The sequence below is a fragment of the Zootoca vivipara genome, chromosome 15 (genome assembly GCF_965207765.1).
Source record: "Zootoca vivipara chromosome 15, rZooViv2.hap1.1, whole genome shotgun sequence".
NCBI lineage: Eukaryota > Metazoa > Chordata > Lepidosauria > Squamata > Lacertidae > Zootoca > Zootoca vivipara.
The window spans coordinates 25,206,442-25,224,547 of NC_142598.1; the positions used below are offsets into that span (position 1 = coordinate 25,206,442).

General features: G+C 43.4%; 1 protein-coding gene across 4 annotated transcripts in view; it reads left to right on the top strand.

Moving 5' to 3' along the window:
* The window catches only part of SLC44A1 (solute carrier family 44 member 1), an 82,714-nt gene extending 64,833 nt beyond the window's left edge, over positions 1–17,881 (top strand). For 2 of the 4 annotated variants that reach the window (XM_088658861.1, XM_060268884.2), the window contains 4 exons: positions 385–522; positions 4,242–4,478; positions 6,510–6,590; positions 13,619–17,881. In XM_088658861.1, the coding sequence (XP_088514987.1) occupies positions 385–522; positions 4,242–4,478; positions 6,510–6,590; positions 13,619–13,642 (480 nt within the window). In that variant the 3' untranslated portion in view covers positions 13,643–17,881. Of the gene's footprint in view, positions 1–384; positions 523–4,241; positions 4,479–6,509; positions 6,819–13,618 lie in introns of those variants that run through there. The other 2 variants (XM_035140583.3, XM_035140581.3) reach the window with 1 other exon arrangement.
* The last annotated feature ends 225 nt before the right edge of the window (positions 17,882–18,106 follow it).

Genomic DNA, 18,106 nt, shown 5'->3' on the forward strand with positions numbered 1-18,106 from the left:
TCCAACGGCTATACAAGCTACCGCTGTGCATGAGAAGAGAAAAGAAGAACTCTGCTATATTTCACTGCCCAGCCCGGGTCTACGGAGCAGAGACGCTAGAGAAAGCGTGCCGGGCGGCATTTAGTGGCTCCTAATTGAGTCATAAATAACTCAAAGGAGTCCTATATTTGTCACATATAACCCACCCCCTCCCCAATTTATCTATATCATCTTTTTGGTCTGTTCATCAGATCTTACACAACCCTTCACTGTTTGCTACAACATTGACTAAGTGAAGGGTTGTATCCGTCAAAAACTCACGTTATTGTCTATGAAGGTCTTAGATGTTGGGGAGTTTGAGTGGAAGGGAACCTAACCAGTGGCATTCTGCCTCTCTTTCCCCAGAATGCATATACAGCCACAGCTATCAACAGCACCAACTTCTGCACCTCAGCAAAGGATGCCTTTGTGATACTAGTGGAGAACGCTCTGCGAGTGGCTGCCATAAACACAGTGGGAGACTTCATGCTCTTTCTAGGAAAGGTAGGGCTGTGCGAAAAATGGAGGTTCTCCTCAAAAAGTCTCTTTCTCTTGCACACTGCAGGGCAGTGTGTACTCTGTGCATAGAGGGTAACACTGGTAATTGCTTGTAAGCAGAGTTCCAGTTTCCCTCTTGCCTTTTTGCCCACCAGAGTAATATTCAAGGTGGTTAACAACAAACAACAGTGAAACAGATCATCACTAATCAAACAATTAAATCAAGAAAGAGAAACAGCATGCAGTTGCTCAGTCAAGCCCAAAGTGGGGCGAAGAAATTCTGATAATTCTGACCGGGGGGGGGGCAGTTAATTGCAGACTGAGATTCTTAGGAAGCTGCATTTTTCACCTGAGACTACATCCTGTACTTTTGCAGAATCATGGCATTCACGCAACCCAGCTAGTGTTCTTATGTTTTCACTTTCCTCTTGGAAGATAAACCAAAGTCTGACCATTTCAATGGACGTAGCTAGGAGGAACCAGGATGAATGACTATAGGAATGCAGACATTATCCATGTTGAGGAGTAAAAAGGAGCTTTTATTTTTCTAAATATTTGAAAGCTTATTGTAAGGGGGTGGGCTTACAGGGAACAGCCACCCCTCATCAAATCCAGGTCTTCGAATGGCTCTGACAACAGCGGAGGGACAGGGAGGAGGAAGTGAGCGGAGCGGGCCAGGGCTCAGGCAGCATACAAGAGCACTACTTGCAGCAAGGAAGGAGGGGCCAGCGGAGAGTTCTAGCGGGGAAACTGCAGAGGGGCGTCCTTTCAAATTCACCCCGGAACTGAGGTGATCAGCGGCTCACAAATGCAGGGGGAGGAGATTTGGGGTCCCCAAACTACTCTGCTGGGGGGGGGAGCCGAAAAGCGCCATTGGGAGAATCTGATACAGTGGTACCTCGGTTTATGAACACAATTGGTTCCGGAAGTCTGTTCATAAACTGAAGCGTTCATAAACTGAAGCGAACTTTCCCATTGAAAGTAATGGAAAATGGATTTATCTGTTCCAGACGGTCCGCGGAGTACTTAAACTGAAGCGTTCATTAACTGAAGCGAACTTTCCCATTGAAAGTAATGGAAAGTGGATTAATCCGTTCCAGACAGGTCCACGGAGTACTCAACCTGAAGCGTACTTAACCCAAAGCATGGGTGTAATTGGTTCTAGAAGTCTGTTCAAAAACTGAAGCGTTCATAAACTGAAGCGAACTTTCCCATTGAAAGTAATGGAAAGTGAATTAATCCGTTCCAGATGGGTCCGCAGCGTTCGTAAACCGAAAATTCGTAAACCGAGGTGTTCATAAACCGAGGTTCCACTGTAGTACTTAGTAGACATGTTTTCATGAAGCTCTTGCACTGTAAATAACTTTCACATTAAAAATATTAAAGACAAGATGGTTTGGAGTGTCGTTGCTCGAGGGTAGCCAGCAACCCTCCCTGACACTTATGATTTGGCCCTTGACTCCAAGACGTCTCTTTCTGAAGTCCCAGATGGTTCAGTTTTGATCTTAACTTTTGATACCGTGTTTCCCCCTTTTTAAGACACCGTCTTATAACTTTTTTTCCTCAAAAAAACACAGGGTGGCTTACTTTCGGTGGGATGTCTTATTTTTTAATTACTGGTACGGTTTTTACGGCTCAGGGCGCTGCTGTGCTCTCTTGAGTGCTCAGCACTGCAGCAGCCACCGGTTCCGGGCGGCAGGGCAGCAGGCGTCCTTGGCCAGGCCAGGCGGAGGCCACTGGCTCAGGCGCTCCCCCCGCCGCTGCAGGGTGCTCCAAGCTCCTTGGCTGGGCCAGGCAAGGAAGAAGCAGTGAGCCCAGCGGTGGTGGCAAGCGGTGGTGGCAAGCGGAGCACGGGGATGCAGCCAGCAAGGCGGGAGCGCGATCAGCTGTTAAGCAGAGCTCTTGGCCGCATGGAGTGACTCTGTGAGTGGAGGTGCCTGTGGGGGTTGGTTTCCATGGCGCGGAAGTATGGCTTATTTTGGGGGTATGTCTTATATTTCTCAAATGCTTAAAAACCCTGCCATGGCTTACTTTATGACTATGTATTAAAAAGGGGGAAACAGGGTACTAGGTAACCCATGAACAAACCGTATTTTTTTTCCTATTTCAAAGCACGTTTTCTTTGACTGCAGTGCTCTTTGTTTTTTAATTAAAAAAACAATTTATTAGATTTTCCAATTAAACACATTTAAACCAAAACAAACCACACATACAGCCACAAACACAACAACACATAATAAACATAATAAACACAAATTTTTTCTTCTTAACATCTTATCAATCTTTACAATTTTCTTTGCTCTGCTGAGCTTTGACTTCCCTCCTTCCCCCCCATTCGGTTTTCTTATTCACTCCTACCTCGCAGTTCCTTTATTTCATCTACTTAAAGTCAATTCGTAGGATTTATTTCAGTCCTGCAAGTGTCTTTAAACTTCTACAGTTCTTCTCCATATAGTCCACAAATTTACTCCAGTCCTTTTGGAACCTTGACTCTCCCTGGTTTCGGATCCTGTTAGTCAGTCTTGCTAATTCCGCATAGTCCATCATTTTCGTCTGCCACTCTTCAATCGTCGGTAACTCCTGAGTTTTCCATTTTTGGGCTAACAAAGTCCTAGCCGCAGTTGTCGCGTACATAAATAATACTTGATCTCCTTTCAGACTGCAGTGCTCTTTGCACCAGTCTTCAAAGACAAATATGTCTACTGCCACCTCATGGCATTAGGGTCCTACTTATGAATTCCTTCCCTTCCGCTCTTTGTGCATTAATTCATACTGCAGCCAACCGAACTTCCAAGCGGAGACTTTGTAATCCCCCCAATAAACAAATCAATAAGTCGCGGTAGGAGTGAGCGCATAATTAGATATAATGGCCTTAGGGGGACTGGAGTGCACAGTGAGGTTTGCTTAGAATGGATTTGACATGTACCACGAAGGTCTCCCTTGAGGCAGGGAGAACACGTTTTTCAGATGGCTGAAAATAAAAGAACGATGGGAACTGCTGACATTAGCTCTGCAGAACACGCTCCGTTAATGTCAGTGAAATACTGCTCCCCATACCAGAAGAGCTCTGCTTTTCAACTTAAGCAAAGATACAGATTGAAGTAAGATGCAACGATCCATTTGTGCATTTAAAAAGCAAGATTTGTACCGGGAAGTGCACTGAAAATCAATTTTTTTATGAAACTAACATGTATTTCTTCGGAAAACTTATTTGAAAGAAACTTTGAAATGGTTTCCATTACTTTTCAAAAAACGTCTACTAAGGATTCTTAGGGAGAAGGAGCACTTTCCTCCTACAAGTGAGAAAAGAGATTGGAGGAATCTAATGATTCAGAGAGCAGCGTAGTCGTCATCTTGAGATACTTGCCACACATGCATACCCATTTTTTCTTTACCCAAATGATCACAGTATGCTTTCTTGCTGCTGCTCTCTAGAATAGGTATGACTTCAGAAACAACTTCAGCTACCCCCCAGTGTGTGTATTTGTGAAATGTATTGAAATTAAATAATGAATCTCCATGTGTGTTTCTTATACATTTTATGGCATGTGTGTGCAGTATCTCGCCACCCATTCTAGAAAGGCAAAGGACCGCAATTGCCTCTGCAGGGGGGTTTCTGTATCTCCCTCTGTTCTCCAGATCTGGTTTAAGTGGAGGCCTGTGCAACACCGAGAAGCTTGTGATATTCCTCGTTCAGCTGTGTTTGCTCTCTGCCTGCTCTTCAGGTTCTAATAGTGTGCTGCACGGGCCTGGCAGGGATCATGCTGCTGAACTACCAACGGGACTACACCGTGTGGGTGCTGCCGCTCATCATTGTCTGCCTGTTTGCATTCTTGGTGGCTCACTGCTTCCTATCCATTTACGAAATGGTCGTGGATGTCCTCTTCTTATGTTTTGCCATTGACACCAAGTATAACGATGGCAGCCCTGGGAAGGAGTTCTACATGGATAAAGTTCTTATGGTAAGTTCTTTAGAATGTTGCGTGCTTCTAAATAGAAGGAATCGTGTAGTGAAAAGAGCTTAAGAGTACAGTAGTGACAGGAAGAACTCTGTTCTGGTTTGCTTGATCATTTGGCTTGTTTATTTGTGGGCCACTGTATTTTCTTAGCATGTTGTTGTTGTTGTTGTTGTTATCTAGCACGTGGGAAGGTGCTTGAAAGTTCAGTTCTTGTTCCCTGTGATGGCAATCCAGCAAGATAGATAGATAGATTCTAATGGCAACAGTCCAATAAGACAAAGATATACAGGGGAGAGAGCCATGTACTCAACCAGTTGCTTCTTTGAGGGTTCTGTGCTGTAGCTGCTTGCTCTGCTGAAGAAGCAAGCACTAATACAGTGATACCTCGGTTTACAAACACAATTGGTTCCAGAAGTCTGTACTTAACCTGAAGCGTACTTAACCTGAAGCGTACTTAACCTGAAGCGTACTTTCCCATTGAAAGTAATGGAAAGTGGATTAATCCGTTCCAGACGGTCCACGGAGTACTTAAACTGAAGCGTACTTAACCTAAAGCGAACTTTCCCATTGAAAGTAATGGAAAGTGGATTAATCCATTCCAGATGGGTCCACGGAGTACTCAACCTGAAGCGTACTTAACCTGAGGTATGAGTGTAATTGGTTCCGGAAGTCCGTACTTAACCCGAAGCGTACTTAACCTGAAGCGAACTTTCCCATTGGAAGTAATGGAAAGTGGATTAATCCGTTCCAGACAGGTCCGCGGAGTACTTAAACTGGAAATACTCAAACCGAGGCGTACTTAAACCAAGGTATGACTGTAATAATAATAATAATAATAATAATAATAATAATAATAATAATTATTATTATTTATTTATACCCCGTCCTCCCCAGCCTCAATTGAGCGGCTAACACCAAATCTAAAACAACTAGTTAAAATACAATTCGAAAACAAGACTAAATACATTAAAGTTAAAAATTAAAAATGCAGCCTCATACAAAAGGGAAAAAGAAAGGGAAAATGGGGGAGGGGATCAGGTTGGCTCCAGGCCAAATGCCAGGCAGAACAACTCTGTCTTACAGAACCTTGCTAGAACCTCGACCATATTTTGCAGGGAAACAGTATCCCACGGTTGTCTGCTTTAGATATTGTGGTAAACCGTTGTTTGCACAAACCAGAACACAACTAATGGAAAACTAGTGCTCAGAGTGTCAAGTTAGGAGCAGGGACAAAGTGGTTTATATCACCACTCGGCTATGAAGTTCCCTGGGGAGCCTCAGGCCAGTCACATCACAGGATTGTTGTGATAATGACATGGAGATGGACAGCCTTGCACGTGACCCTGAGTTCATTGGAGGAAGAGTGGATAGTAATGTATTAAACAAACAACAACTATCATTAAAGCAGAGAGCATGTGGAGAGGGAGGGAGGGTGCACAAGTACCAGATTTATTCCTGCAGCACCAAAGTGTGGTTTGACATTACGGTGGTCCCTCGACTGTTCCGAATGCACATTCGTAGGCTGAAAAATTTGTAAGTCGAAAAAAGCGGTTTCCCATAGAAATGCATTGGAAACAGAAAAATTCGTAAGTCGAGTAAACCACATCTAAAATTTGTAAGTCGAAAAATCCCCATCTAAACCGCAATGGTTTTCCTTTCGGATGTCGGAAAAAACATCCAGTCAAAGGTGACTATGGGGTGCAGCGCTCATCTCGCTTTCAGGCCAAGGGAGCCAGCATTCGTCCGCAGACAGCTTTTCGGGTCATGTGGCCAGCATGACTAAACTGCTTCTGGCACAACGGGACACCGTGATGGAATCCAGAGAGCATGGAAACACCGTGTCCCTTCCCGCCACAGTGGTATCTATTTATCTACTCGCACTGGCGTGCTTTCAAACTGCAAGGTTGGCAGTAGTGCTGCTATTGTGACCCGTCTTAGATGAGGCTCAGTATTGGGCCCCGACCCCCCAACTGAAGAACGATTTTCTATTATTGTGAGTCATGATGGAGGACCTTTTTCCTTTCCGTCTTTCAGGAATTTGTGGAGAACAGCAGAAAAGCAATGAAGGAAGCTGGCAGGGGAGGTGGAGCCGAAGGCAGGGAGCTCAAACCAATGGTAGGTCCTCTGGAAGAAGTGGCTGCCCTCTTCCAGGAGTTTCACGTGTACTTCCTGTCCCTTTCTGTTTTCACTGACTATGCTTCTTCAGGAGAAGTCTTTGTCGTTTGTGTCACTCAGGATGTTCTGCTTTTTTTGTTTGTGAGCTTGCCTATCGCCTGGATGGCAGAGTTTTTGTCACAGCTGAGACCACCTCCCATAAAAGTAAGCTGAAAGGAACTGTATCTTCATACTTCTACTGTGTTTCTGTAACCCCAGAGCGCAACCAAATTCTCTCAGTAGTGATGTTACTGGTACTCAGAATTACCTTTGGGCTGTAAACATAGAAGGGGGGGAAACAGTCAATATGAAACATGCTGTATATAACTATGTTCCCAGGTATCCTTTTTGTGGTGGGGTTTCAAAACTTAGTCCATGGTTTTAACTTGACATTTACTATTCTTTTGTTGGAAAATATGATATTACACGGAGTTGCTAATAGGATTCTGGAAGGCCCAGTGGCCATCGCGATGAGTCACTTGATCTCCCTCCACCCCACTTTGCTGGTTGATAAGTTCTGAGGTGTATTGGACTGATTCTAGCTTGTTCAATTCCCTGTTTATTTCCAGCCACGTAAGCCAGTCCACTTCAGCCTGATTTTGACACTTAATCACTCATTTTTTTTTAGTTTCCACGCATTACTCCCATCATCAAGGAAGTTGATACAGTTACTCCTTTCAACCTGCTAAAGCAGGCATCCCCAAACACGGCCCTCCAGATGTTTTGGGACTACAACTCCCATCATCCCTGACCACTGGTCATGTTAGCTAGGGATGATGGGGATTGTAGTCCCAAAACAGCTGGAGGGCCGAGTCTGGAGATGCCTGCGCTAAAGTAACATTTCTCCTAATTCTTCTCTCTTTGTCATTGTTCTTTCTGTGTTTCAATGTTGTTCCTGGTGGAGAAATGTGGGTTTGGGCTCCCGCACTTCAGACATGTCCTTATTCCATTTTAACATGCAGTAACTTTTTGATAAGTCCTGAAATTCTTGGAGATAAGAGAAAGCCAGGAAAAAGTATGAAGAAATAATATGTTTCATGTACTCCATATTGATAGCGATACTGAAGCAACATGTCCCGTCCCCCCGCCGCAATATAATACTTGTGGCTGGTTCACACTATACCTTGGGGCAAATTTTTGCAGCCAGATACATTGACTTGGCAAGATTAACATATAGAAAGGAGCTCATACATCTCAAAATTAGATGTTGCAATCCTTATAATCTCCCTTGAAAAACTGAGAACTCTTAACCCAGCTCTTAACCCAGGTTTCTCCAACCTCAAGTCCCCAGATGTTGCTGAACTACAACCTCCATCATGTCCACCAGCATGGCTGAAGGCCAGGGATAATGGGATTTGTAGTCTATTCATACGTGGCGACCCAACATTGGGAAAAGCTGCATTAACTGATTCCTTTTCACCGGTGCTCGGTTGGCAGTGCTCTTCTCTTTTTCAAATGCACAGGTGGGCGTCATTTGACATGGGGCAGGGGCCTGTGGATTTCATTTAGGATCCCCCCCCTCCCCATAATTTGATCACTCCTTTTCACTCAAAGCAGGTCTAATGTTTGGCTGTGAGTTATCAAAAAAATGAGTTGATGCAAATGCATTTGTAAACTAGCTCGTAAGATTAGTTGACGTAATCAATGTAAATGACAGCTATCACAAATAGTTTCTAAGTCTGACATGAGAGTTAAGTGAGAAGATCCTTCACTTTGCTCTTCAATGGTCTTAACCATGCATTAGACTTCAGGGGGTTTAAGGAGATGAAAAGGAAAGACTAGTTGCTGGCTAACTAAGCCTAAAAAGGTAAAGGGGCCCCTGACCATCAGGTCCAGTCATGTCCGACTCTGGGGTTGCGGCGCTCATCTCACTCTATAGGCCAAGGGAGCCGGCGTTTGTCCGCAGACAGCTTCTGGGTCATGTGGCCAGCGTGACAAAGCCGCTTCTGGTGAACCAGAGCAGCGCACGGAAACGCCGTTTACCTTCCCGCCGGAGCGGTCCCTATTTATCTACTTGCACTTTGATGTGCTTTCGAACTGCTAGGTGGGCAGGAGTAGGGACCGAGCAACAGGAGCTCACACCGTTGCAGGGATTCGAACCACCGACCTTCTGATCAGCAAGCCCTAGACTCTGTGGTTTAACCCACAGCGCCACCTGGGTCCTATGTCCACTAAGCCTACAACATAATTAATGTAATAATTGCTAAAAGTGTGCCCATGTGCTGGTGCCCATTGAACTAATTTGTCTGAGGATATGAACTAGCCAGATGACAATATGGTAGGGTGACCACGGAACAGCACTCAAAACAGAGGGCAACACCAGTGCAGGTTTATGAAGTTGTGAGAGCCTCCCAGAGCACTAGAACTCAATCAAATGCACCTCATCAGCAGTTGCCCGTTTTTATTATCAGAAAGGTAATCAATTTATTCCTGCGGCCAATCAGATATTTCAAACAAAAGTGCAATCCCAGATATTCTATGGAATCCCGCTATGGGTCCAAGCATATAACAGTGATTTAAAAAAGATTCACTCCAGCTTTCTGAGACGTATTCTTGGACTCCCAACTGTGATCAAATATGAAACAATGTGTGCAGAAATAGGCATACACACAATGGAATATTGGGCCTGGACCACCTCAATAAAATACTGGTTACGCTGCCATTTTCGCTGCCCCCCATCAAGTCTGCTCGCTGATTTGCTCAAAGACTCCTATAAATCAAGATGGTATCAGTACCTTGAAAAAAAGATTGAATCTTTAGGCATCGAGCTGGAGCCCCTGTACAATTCTAACGAGCAATACATTTTCCATAATATCCTAACTAGACTAAAGGATGTCGAGAGACAAAATATTATGGCAGCTGTAAACAAAATTTGCTCCCCCATATTCTATGATTTAAGTATCTTAGATAGCAGAGCCAATTACGTCACTAAGTTAATAATCCCAGCCCAACGTAGGGCTTTTATGCTGGCCCGTTTGAATGTTTTTCCCTCGGCATTTGTCAGGGGAAGATACCAAAACATTCCTAGAAACAAAAGATTCTGCAGATGTTCTATGAATGTCCCGGACACTGTAGAGCATATTCTCTTTCATTGCCCACTGTACAGTACGCTCCGTCAACGCGTGCTCTCCCCTCTTTTGGGTGGTCTGGAACCCCAGCAAGGTGAAAGTGTGGGATTCTGCCTATCTGACATTGACCAAAGGGTAACGGCGGGGGTAGCCGAGTTTTTGGTAGCAGTCCTCCAAGGAGCAGGTTAACAAGGAAAACCACTGATTCTGTATGTGTATATATATATATATATATATATATATATATATATATATATATATATATATATGTATGTAGCCAACTGCTGCCTTTTTATATATATTTCAAGGCTTTTATATGTTATTTTCTCTTTTATGGTTTTATTTGCATAATGCCTAATAAAGGTTTGATAAGTATGAAGTTGTGAGAGCCTCCCAGAGCACTAGAACTCAATCAAATGGATTGGCAGGAGGTCCACGCCAAACCCAAGGAGATATTGCTTGATAGAGCACAATTAATACATTGAGGAAGCTGCTTCATTAAGCATGAGCATAGATGTCTCCTGAAAGTCATTAGATAAATTCATGAAAGTTCAGTTTCTCTGAGGCTACTAGTAATGAATGATAACTCAGAATGAGACCTAAGTGTGCAGAGGCTGTAGACTTCTAATAACTGCATGCCAGATGTTTGGGGGCAGGCAATAGGGGGTGCTCTGCTTTTGAGCTTTCTGGGAGCTTCTGCATGATCAAGGCTGGAAACAGAATATTTGACTAGATAGATATTTGATCTGATTTAGCAAAGAAGTTCTAATATTCCTTTTGCATGTTTGCTCAGGGACCTGCCAATCCTCTCGGTAGCCCTGGTTGCTACAGTTTGAAGCTGAAACTAAAAATTAACATTGTTTTTTTGGAACATAATGCTAAACAACAAATAACTCTGCACAATCCTCAGGCTTGCATGCTCCTCCTTTCTCTCTCTCTTCTCTTGGCATAGCTGTGTGAAGATCAGAAGCACTTGCTTCCTGATACATCCAAACCCAAACTGCTTAGAGTTAGGTCAAACAAGCCAAGACCAAAATGTGTTTTATGATCTTGACTTGTTCGCCAAAGAAGAAAAAGAGAAAAATAAACGAGTGGAGAGGCCTCTAGGTCTAATCATCAGGTCCACAGACTCTTTTGATCAGGCCCAGTCTTGCTCCCTCCACTGCTCTCACCAGTTTCCCCTTCTCCACCCATCTCTTCCTCTGCTTTTCCCCATGCTAGCCGCAACCCTGCTGTTACCGCTGCTGTGAAAAGAGGGAGAGGGAAGCAGCATGCAGATAAACTCGGAGGCCCAACCATGACCCATGGTGATCAGGGCAATGTAGCATCCTTCCAAAAAAAATGCTGTAGCTACCACATCTAGAACTGTGCTGTCAGAAGCTGGGTTACATGCAAATGGCAAAAAGCATGAGCATAAGCCACACTGAAGCAGATTCTCTTTCATCAGAATTAGACCCAGTGCTTTCTTTCTGGGGGTATGCGGGGGTACATGTACCCCTAAACATTTTGCGTTGCCCCGACCGATGGGCTGACATGCCAGCTGTCTCCGCAGTAGCAGCGCAGACTGGAGCTCCGTCATTCTCCCCGCTGGTGCCTGGGGAGGGGAGTATGGGGCGGCCACGGTGGAGGTTACAGGACTGCTGCACCTCCTCCTCCTCTTGCTGGGCTACAGCCAGACGGCGACACACACACCCCCTCCTCACTCAAGCCACCCCTGCTGCTGCTGGGGGCCTTCCCGCCCTCTCAGCGCCACCACCTTGAGTCCCTCGTCCGGGGATAGGGGGGAGGAAGGGGGCGAGGAGAGGAGGAGCAGCCAAAATGAGAGTACAGTGGTGCCTCGACTTACGAATTTAATCTGTTCCGAAGGCACCTTCGTAGGTCGAAAAATTCGTAAGTCAAAAAGTACCATTGGAAACGCGATTTCCCATAGGAATGCATTGGAAACAGAAAAATTCATAAGTCGAAGCAACCCCATCTAAAAATTCATAAGTCGAAAAAACCCTATCTAAAACCGCCGTGGTTTCTGTTCGGATGTCGAGAAATTCGTACGCATGCGGCCATTTGCCCCATTCGTAAGTCGAAAAATTTGGTTGTCGAGTCGTTCGTGAGTCAAGGTACCACTGTACCCCTAAACATTTTTTTAAGGCGAAAAGCACTGATTAGACCTACATATATTTTGTAGCTATTTTATTTACTTAACTATTTATAAGGCACCTTTTCACATCCAGACCAGTGGATTTTCCATGGCACTTGGCTAGTTGTTGTTTTTTACTTGCATATTTTATTGATGTTTGTCGTTGACACGTGAAGGCAGACTCCCCGTTGATCTTACTTAGCCACTTGAATAAAGTTATAAATATAATAAGCAAAGACTGAATGCAGCTGACCATTTACCAGGTGATGACTTACCACAGAATGCATGTTGATGACTTCTGTTGCTGCCAAGCAACAGGGAGAATTTTCTCACACACCTGTGCAGGAGTTAAAAAGTAAAGGTAAAGGACCCCTGACAGTTAAGTCCAGCCATGGACGACTCTGGGGTTGCGGCGCTCATCTCACTTTACTGGCCAAGGGAGCCAATGTTTGTCCACAGACAGTTTTTTCCGGGCATGTGGCCAGCATGACTAAGCCGCTTCTGGCAAAACCAGAGCAGTGCATGGAAATGCCATTTACCTTCCTGCCGGAAGGTAGGAAGGTAAATAGGACCTATTTATCTCCTTGCACTGGCATGCTTTCGAACTGCTAGGTTGGCAGGAGCAGAGACTGAGCAACGGGAGCTCACTCCATCGCGAGGATTCAAACCGCCGACCATGTGATCGGCAAGCCCAAGAGGCTCAGTGGTTTAGACCCACAGCGCTACCAGCGTCCCTAGCTTTGGGAGTTATCTGCAGTCTAATCTGGAGAAATTTCTGATAGTAATCAGCAACCATTTCCCCAAACTCCTGCATTGTTGGACATCCTCATCCTAGGACCTAGATGAAAGTATGAGCCAGTCTGACTGTATCCCTTAGAATAAAACCATAGTTTCAATGCAGCTCCCTGGTCAGCAGGGAGGGGCAACAGAGTTTACTTGAATTTCCATCACCAGTGTTGCTTCAGTTTGCTGGGAGGAAGGGGGAAGCAGTGAGGTTCAGCATGGTGCAAATGCACTGGCAGAGCCAATCCAGTGCCCCCTGCTGGTGTTTGCACTGCGCCCCCGCCTTGCCCCTCTTCCTCCCGGTAAGTCATAGCAACACCAAAAGCAGGAAGCCAGGTAGGTGCCATCACCTCTCCCCACTGTTGGAATATTCTGCTTGCTGAGAATTTTGTATTATGCTTCCTTTACGTTAGTGCCGATTGCTAAAGTTTCAAAAGAGCTCCGCAAAGGCATTTTCCTTTTTTTAAAAAAGGAGGCTGTTTGGAATTAATGTTTCACTTTTTAATATCAGAATAGTAGGGGAAATCAGATAAGCATTATTAAATTAAATGCCAGCACACTATAGATTACCAACACAGTTAATTAATGAAACATCATAGAATTTCCTAAGAACTGCCATATATCAACCCTTTCTTGAGGATATTCTGTTGCAAAAACCAACATTTTCTTTAGTAAATTAATGCACTATTTTAAATTTGCTGGCTTGAATTTCAAATACAGAAACATCATAGAATTTCCTAATAACCGCCATATATCGAGCCTTCTGTATGAACATTTTCTTGAGGATGTTCTGTTGCAAAAACCAACATTTTCTCTCTCCCCCCCTCCCAAATTCTTTAGTAAATTAATGCACTACATTAAATTTTCTGGCTTGAATTTCAAATGCAGATAACTTTTCAAAATTACTGTGCTGGTTATGATGGTGCTTTTCTGCCTGTAAACATCACTGCCTTTTTTTTTTAGTCATTTCCTAACTTTATTTATGACTTATTTATATTTTCCAGGCCTCTGGAGCAAGTTCATCTTGAAGCTGGTCAGCCATTATGGAAACCATCAACATTCCAAAACAATATCTATCTTATCTTATCTTATCTATCTCTCCCTCTATATCTATATATATCTAAATATATATATATATTATTTAAAAAGCAGCCAAAATCAGAGAAAAGGAACAGGGATTTAATACTTTTTTAATGATTATTTTTGTGAAACGTGTACTCTTTTCATACGGGTGGCTTTTACAAGCAACTTTTATCATTGTTCCATTTCAAATTCTAAACCATTGTGGTTTGTGGCAGTGCTATGATTGTAATCCGACTGAGATATTTCACAAGTTAGAGAAGGATTCCATAATATTTTAAAAGAATCGTGTAAGATTGCCGATTTGGAATAACGTAAGTGGGTCAAGTAATTTTCCCTCGTGGTTATTTTAATGAGCATAAATCTTTAAAACTCAATGGATAATGACTGTTCTGGAGGGGGAAATCCTTCATAGATTTTTTTTTAAAAAAAAAAGAACTGGGATGAATAATACATTAATCATGTTGGATTTTGCTTGCTTTTTCGCAATGGGATGCTAATAGGATCCAGTAAGTTCAACTTAATCCAGTTTTTTTCCTCATTAACACATTAGACAATTTATATCTAACACATTTTTTAAAAAACCTAATCAACTCCTCAGGTATTTAGATATTGAGACAGCCCCTGAATCTGTGAAGGACAAACTAAAGGCATATGAGGGAGGATGAGTTTTATATTATGCAATTTTTGTCCTGTTTCACCTTATCATTTCCCCTTGAGTTCAGTATCGTCCTTTGCACATCATTGTTCCTTTGAACTACGCAAACTCTTTAAATAAGCAGTTGGACAGCAGGCTTCAAAAGCTCGGCCTCAGATATATACATTACTGTTCATCCATGACTACATGGAGAGAGATCATACACAACTGTACACAAAAAGAAAAATTAAGTACTGTAAGTCATTTAAGTTTCTCTTACGGTTGAAACCATTTCTCGGTCTTGGTTTTCATTGTACGTTTGGTTATTAGTGGAGTACGGTGGGGAAGAAAAGACAAATCTTTTGCGGGTGGGGTGGGGATTAATGTCACTGCCTTAGTATCTAAAGCAGTTCTTGACGTGGCCTCTGTGCATTTGTGCTCATGGTACCTGAGTGCCACATGAATACTTCAGAAACTTCCAGATAGCAATGTAAAGAAAGGAACGAGCTGCTATCTCGGTTATCGGAGTGGCGAGACAGATATTGTGGTGGCAGAGGCCATGCTTGAGTACGCCAAATGCCTATATAGGGAGTGGGGTATTTGAAGCATGGCATTGGCTTGCAGGTGGATGGTGATGCTTTCCCCCCCCCCCCTCCAAAAACTGCTTCAGCCCATAGCCTCCCATCCAAACTCTTGGTCCCCACCAAGAGAAAAGGAGATGAGAGACAAAAAAAATCTTGTTCTCCACCCATATTGCACTTTAAATCGCCTCCGATCTTTCCTGTTCCGAGGAAGTCGGTATAGCCCCTATACTTGGACGTAGTTCTGCTGTTTGTGTCTGGCTGCCCCTTACTGTAGTGAAAACACATGGGAATATCTCTTGGGATTCTTCATTGAAAGAGTTGAGGACGTTCAGTTTACAGCACAGCCATTTTATGCCTGCAGATCAGCAGCGGGAAATGGCTAGGCCACCTGAATTTGACCGGCAAGGCCATTTTGGGCAAACCGCGTCTACGTGTCCCACACTTGATGGCTTAAGTGTTAAGGTCCCTTAGTGTTATCGGTTCTCCTAGATGGGGTCTCGCACTCAGCACCATAGCAGCACTAACATTAACTGGAAATCTTGGCTGCTGCCTTTTGCTGTCAAAGAGCGGGCAGAGGCTTATCTCTGATCTTAGTGCTGTGGTGCCGCACCACTAAGGCAGGAGATGAGAGAACTCCTGCCTGCTCTCTGAAACTAAAAGGCAACATTTCAGCCCATCCCTGAGAGCCTAACTTTCAAAGGCTTGATCTGGTGCCTCGAAATTCCTTCAAAGGTTAAAATCTTAAGCTACACCAGCTCTTTAAGTAACTAGGATTTATGAGAGAGAGAGAGAGAGCTTTATAGGTAGACAGGCTTCCCATTAGATGTACAGTGGTGCCTCGCAAGGCGAATTTAATTCATTCCGCGAGTCAATTCGTTTTGCGAAAAATTCGTCTTGCGAATCGCGGTTTCTCATAGGAATGCATTGAAATTTCCTTTTTTGGCCATAGGAACGCATTAATTAAATTTCAATGCATTCCTATGGGAAACCGCGATTCGCAAGACGAATTTTTCGCAAAATGAATTCGTCTTGCGAGTCACCCATAGAATCACAAGACGCATTCGTCTTGCGAAAAATTTGTCTTGCAGGGCATTCGTCTTGCGAGGTGCCACTGTATGTCCTACCGGTAGTTTAACAGTGCAAGGCTCTCGTAGGAAAGAATTGAAAGTGCTATCTGCATTCCTTACTTGGCTTTTGCATACAGCAGGTCAGGTAGCAAGACTGCCTTTGAACTATACCATTTTAAATAGCAATGGGTATTTGTGTTTGTGTGCGTAGGTCACATGTTTGAACAAACCCAGTCACCGTATGTAGAAGACGAGCATGTCAGGCTGGGCTAGAACCCTTCTCCCTGACATCTCGCCCTGTAGTCTGAAGTCAAACAGGAACAATTGTAGGCACCTTACCTGCCGTTTGTGTAGGCCAGAGAGTGAGACCTTTACAGATAGACATTGCTTTCCAGAAGCTTCCGAAGTTTGACAGGGCTCAATTCCCATTGATGCAGATGCACAGAGGCCTCCTGAAGAACTTCATTACGAGTTAAGTAGCTTTCATTTATCCAGTAATAAGAACTTGACCATTTTTATATGTGTTAAATTCCTTTCTTCATTCCTGAGACTTTAAACTACATAATGAATGCTAATATTCCATTTGTTTGGCTTATTGTAATAGTAAATGCTTACAGTGTAATTGCAGAGAATAATTTCATGATCTGTTTATGCGATATATTCCGTTTTGTTACAATTTTTTTAAAAGAACTATTTTTGTTAATGTAAAGTTAAATATTTCAGAGCAGAATTTTTAAACTTTATTGCACTAAATGCAAATGGGAAGAGAGAGAGAGAACGGTTATGCCTCAATGGATGGATCACTCCTTAAGAGAATCTTTTTCTTTCTTTCTTTTTTGGAAAAAGAGAGCTATTGTTCTAGATAAGCTTAGCTAAACGGGTGCAGACACCCAGTAGAGTTGAATGGCCACCAATTTTTTTTTTATTATAAACGGCTGTTTTGATTCTGTGCTTCCTTTCAAAGGATCAGACCTTTAAAAATTGCTGCTGAAGGAAACATAGCATTCTGTAATTAATCGGTGGTCTTTGCTGTGTAACTAAATGCTTCAGTTTCATTTTTATAAATCATCTGACATCTTAAAACCTTTTCAGACTACTTGCAATAAATTTCAGGGCAAGTTTAAAAAAAATGGGGGGAGGCAATAATCCTTTCTCGGTCGGTCACAGAAACCAATCATGGAAGTACATTTTAAGACTAGAAAACTAGATAAGCCTCTGTTCCTGCTAACACTATAACCCAACGTGCTTAACTTTTCCAACATAATTATTGCCATGAAATCTTCATTAGGTGTTCGACATGAATCAACATTGAATGCATGTGTGTTAGCAGGAACCAAGGCGTTAGTCTAGGCTTAAACTAGAGCACTGCTTTAAGTCTCTTTTAATGTATATATTACATGTTACTGTAAGGATATTTAGGAGGAGAATTAAGAGGAGCCTTAATTTGTGGGAGGAAGTGCCATTGGCTCTGCTGTGGCACTGGGTTTTGGAGAGCGTTTGCTTCAGTCGCTGGGAGTACGGCAACAACAGTGGGAAGAAAACCTGGGCTCAGCAGGTTGAAAAACCACAGAAGCTGGATCCCAAAGCAAGGGAAATGGGTCACTTATATGCAGCTCCTCTGAGGTTAACTGCCGTTAACCTGTTCTAGAAAGGATCACTTGAGATGGGAGGCTTGGATTTGGCTCACCTTGGACATCATCCGAACACCTGCGTTGCCAGGTTCCACCAGCTTGTGTTCCCTGCTTGTCGGAAGCCCTGGGAAAAGGGAGATGCTTTTCCGGAGTTTGAACTTGCAACTAGAATTGTAATCAGAAACAAAAATTTTGTATTTTTGTATACCTTGATTGTGCAGCATTTTTATATACAGGTCCTGTTTTACAAATAAATTTGGTTTCTTAACATGGTGTTTAAAACGTTTTGTGGCTATTACTTCCCGCAGGCAGCTGCAATAGTCAAAAGACACTACAGTACTATGCAAACTACAGCTGATGTGTGTGAACCCATGCCCCCGAGTGTTCATCCATGTGCAGATCCTCTGGCCATGCTACCTGAAGCCCGGACACTTCTCAGATACACTTCTGAGTATAGACGAATCAGTATACTTGGCCAAGTATTAATGTATTA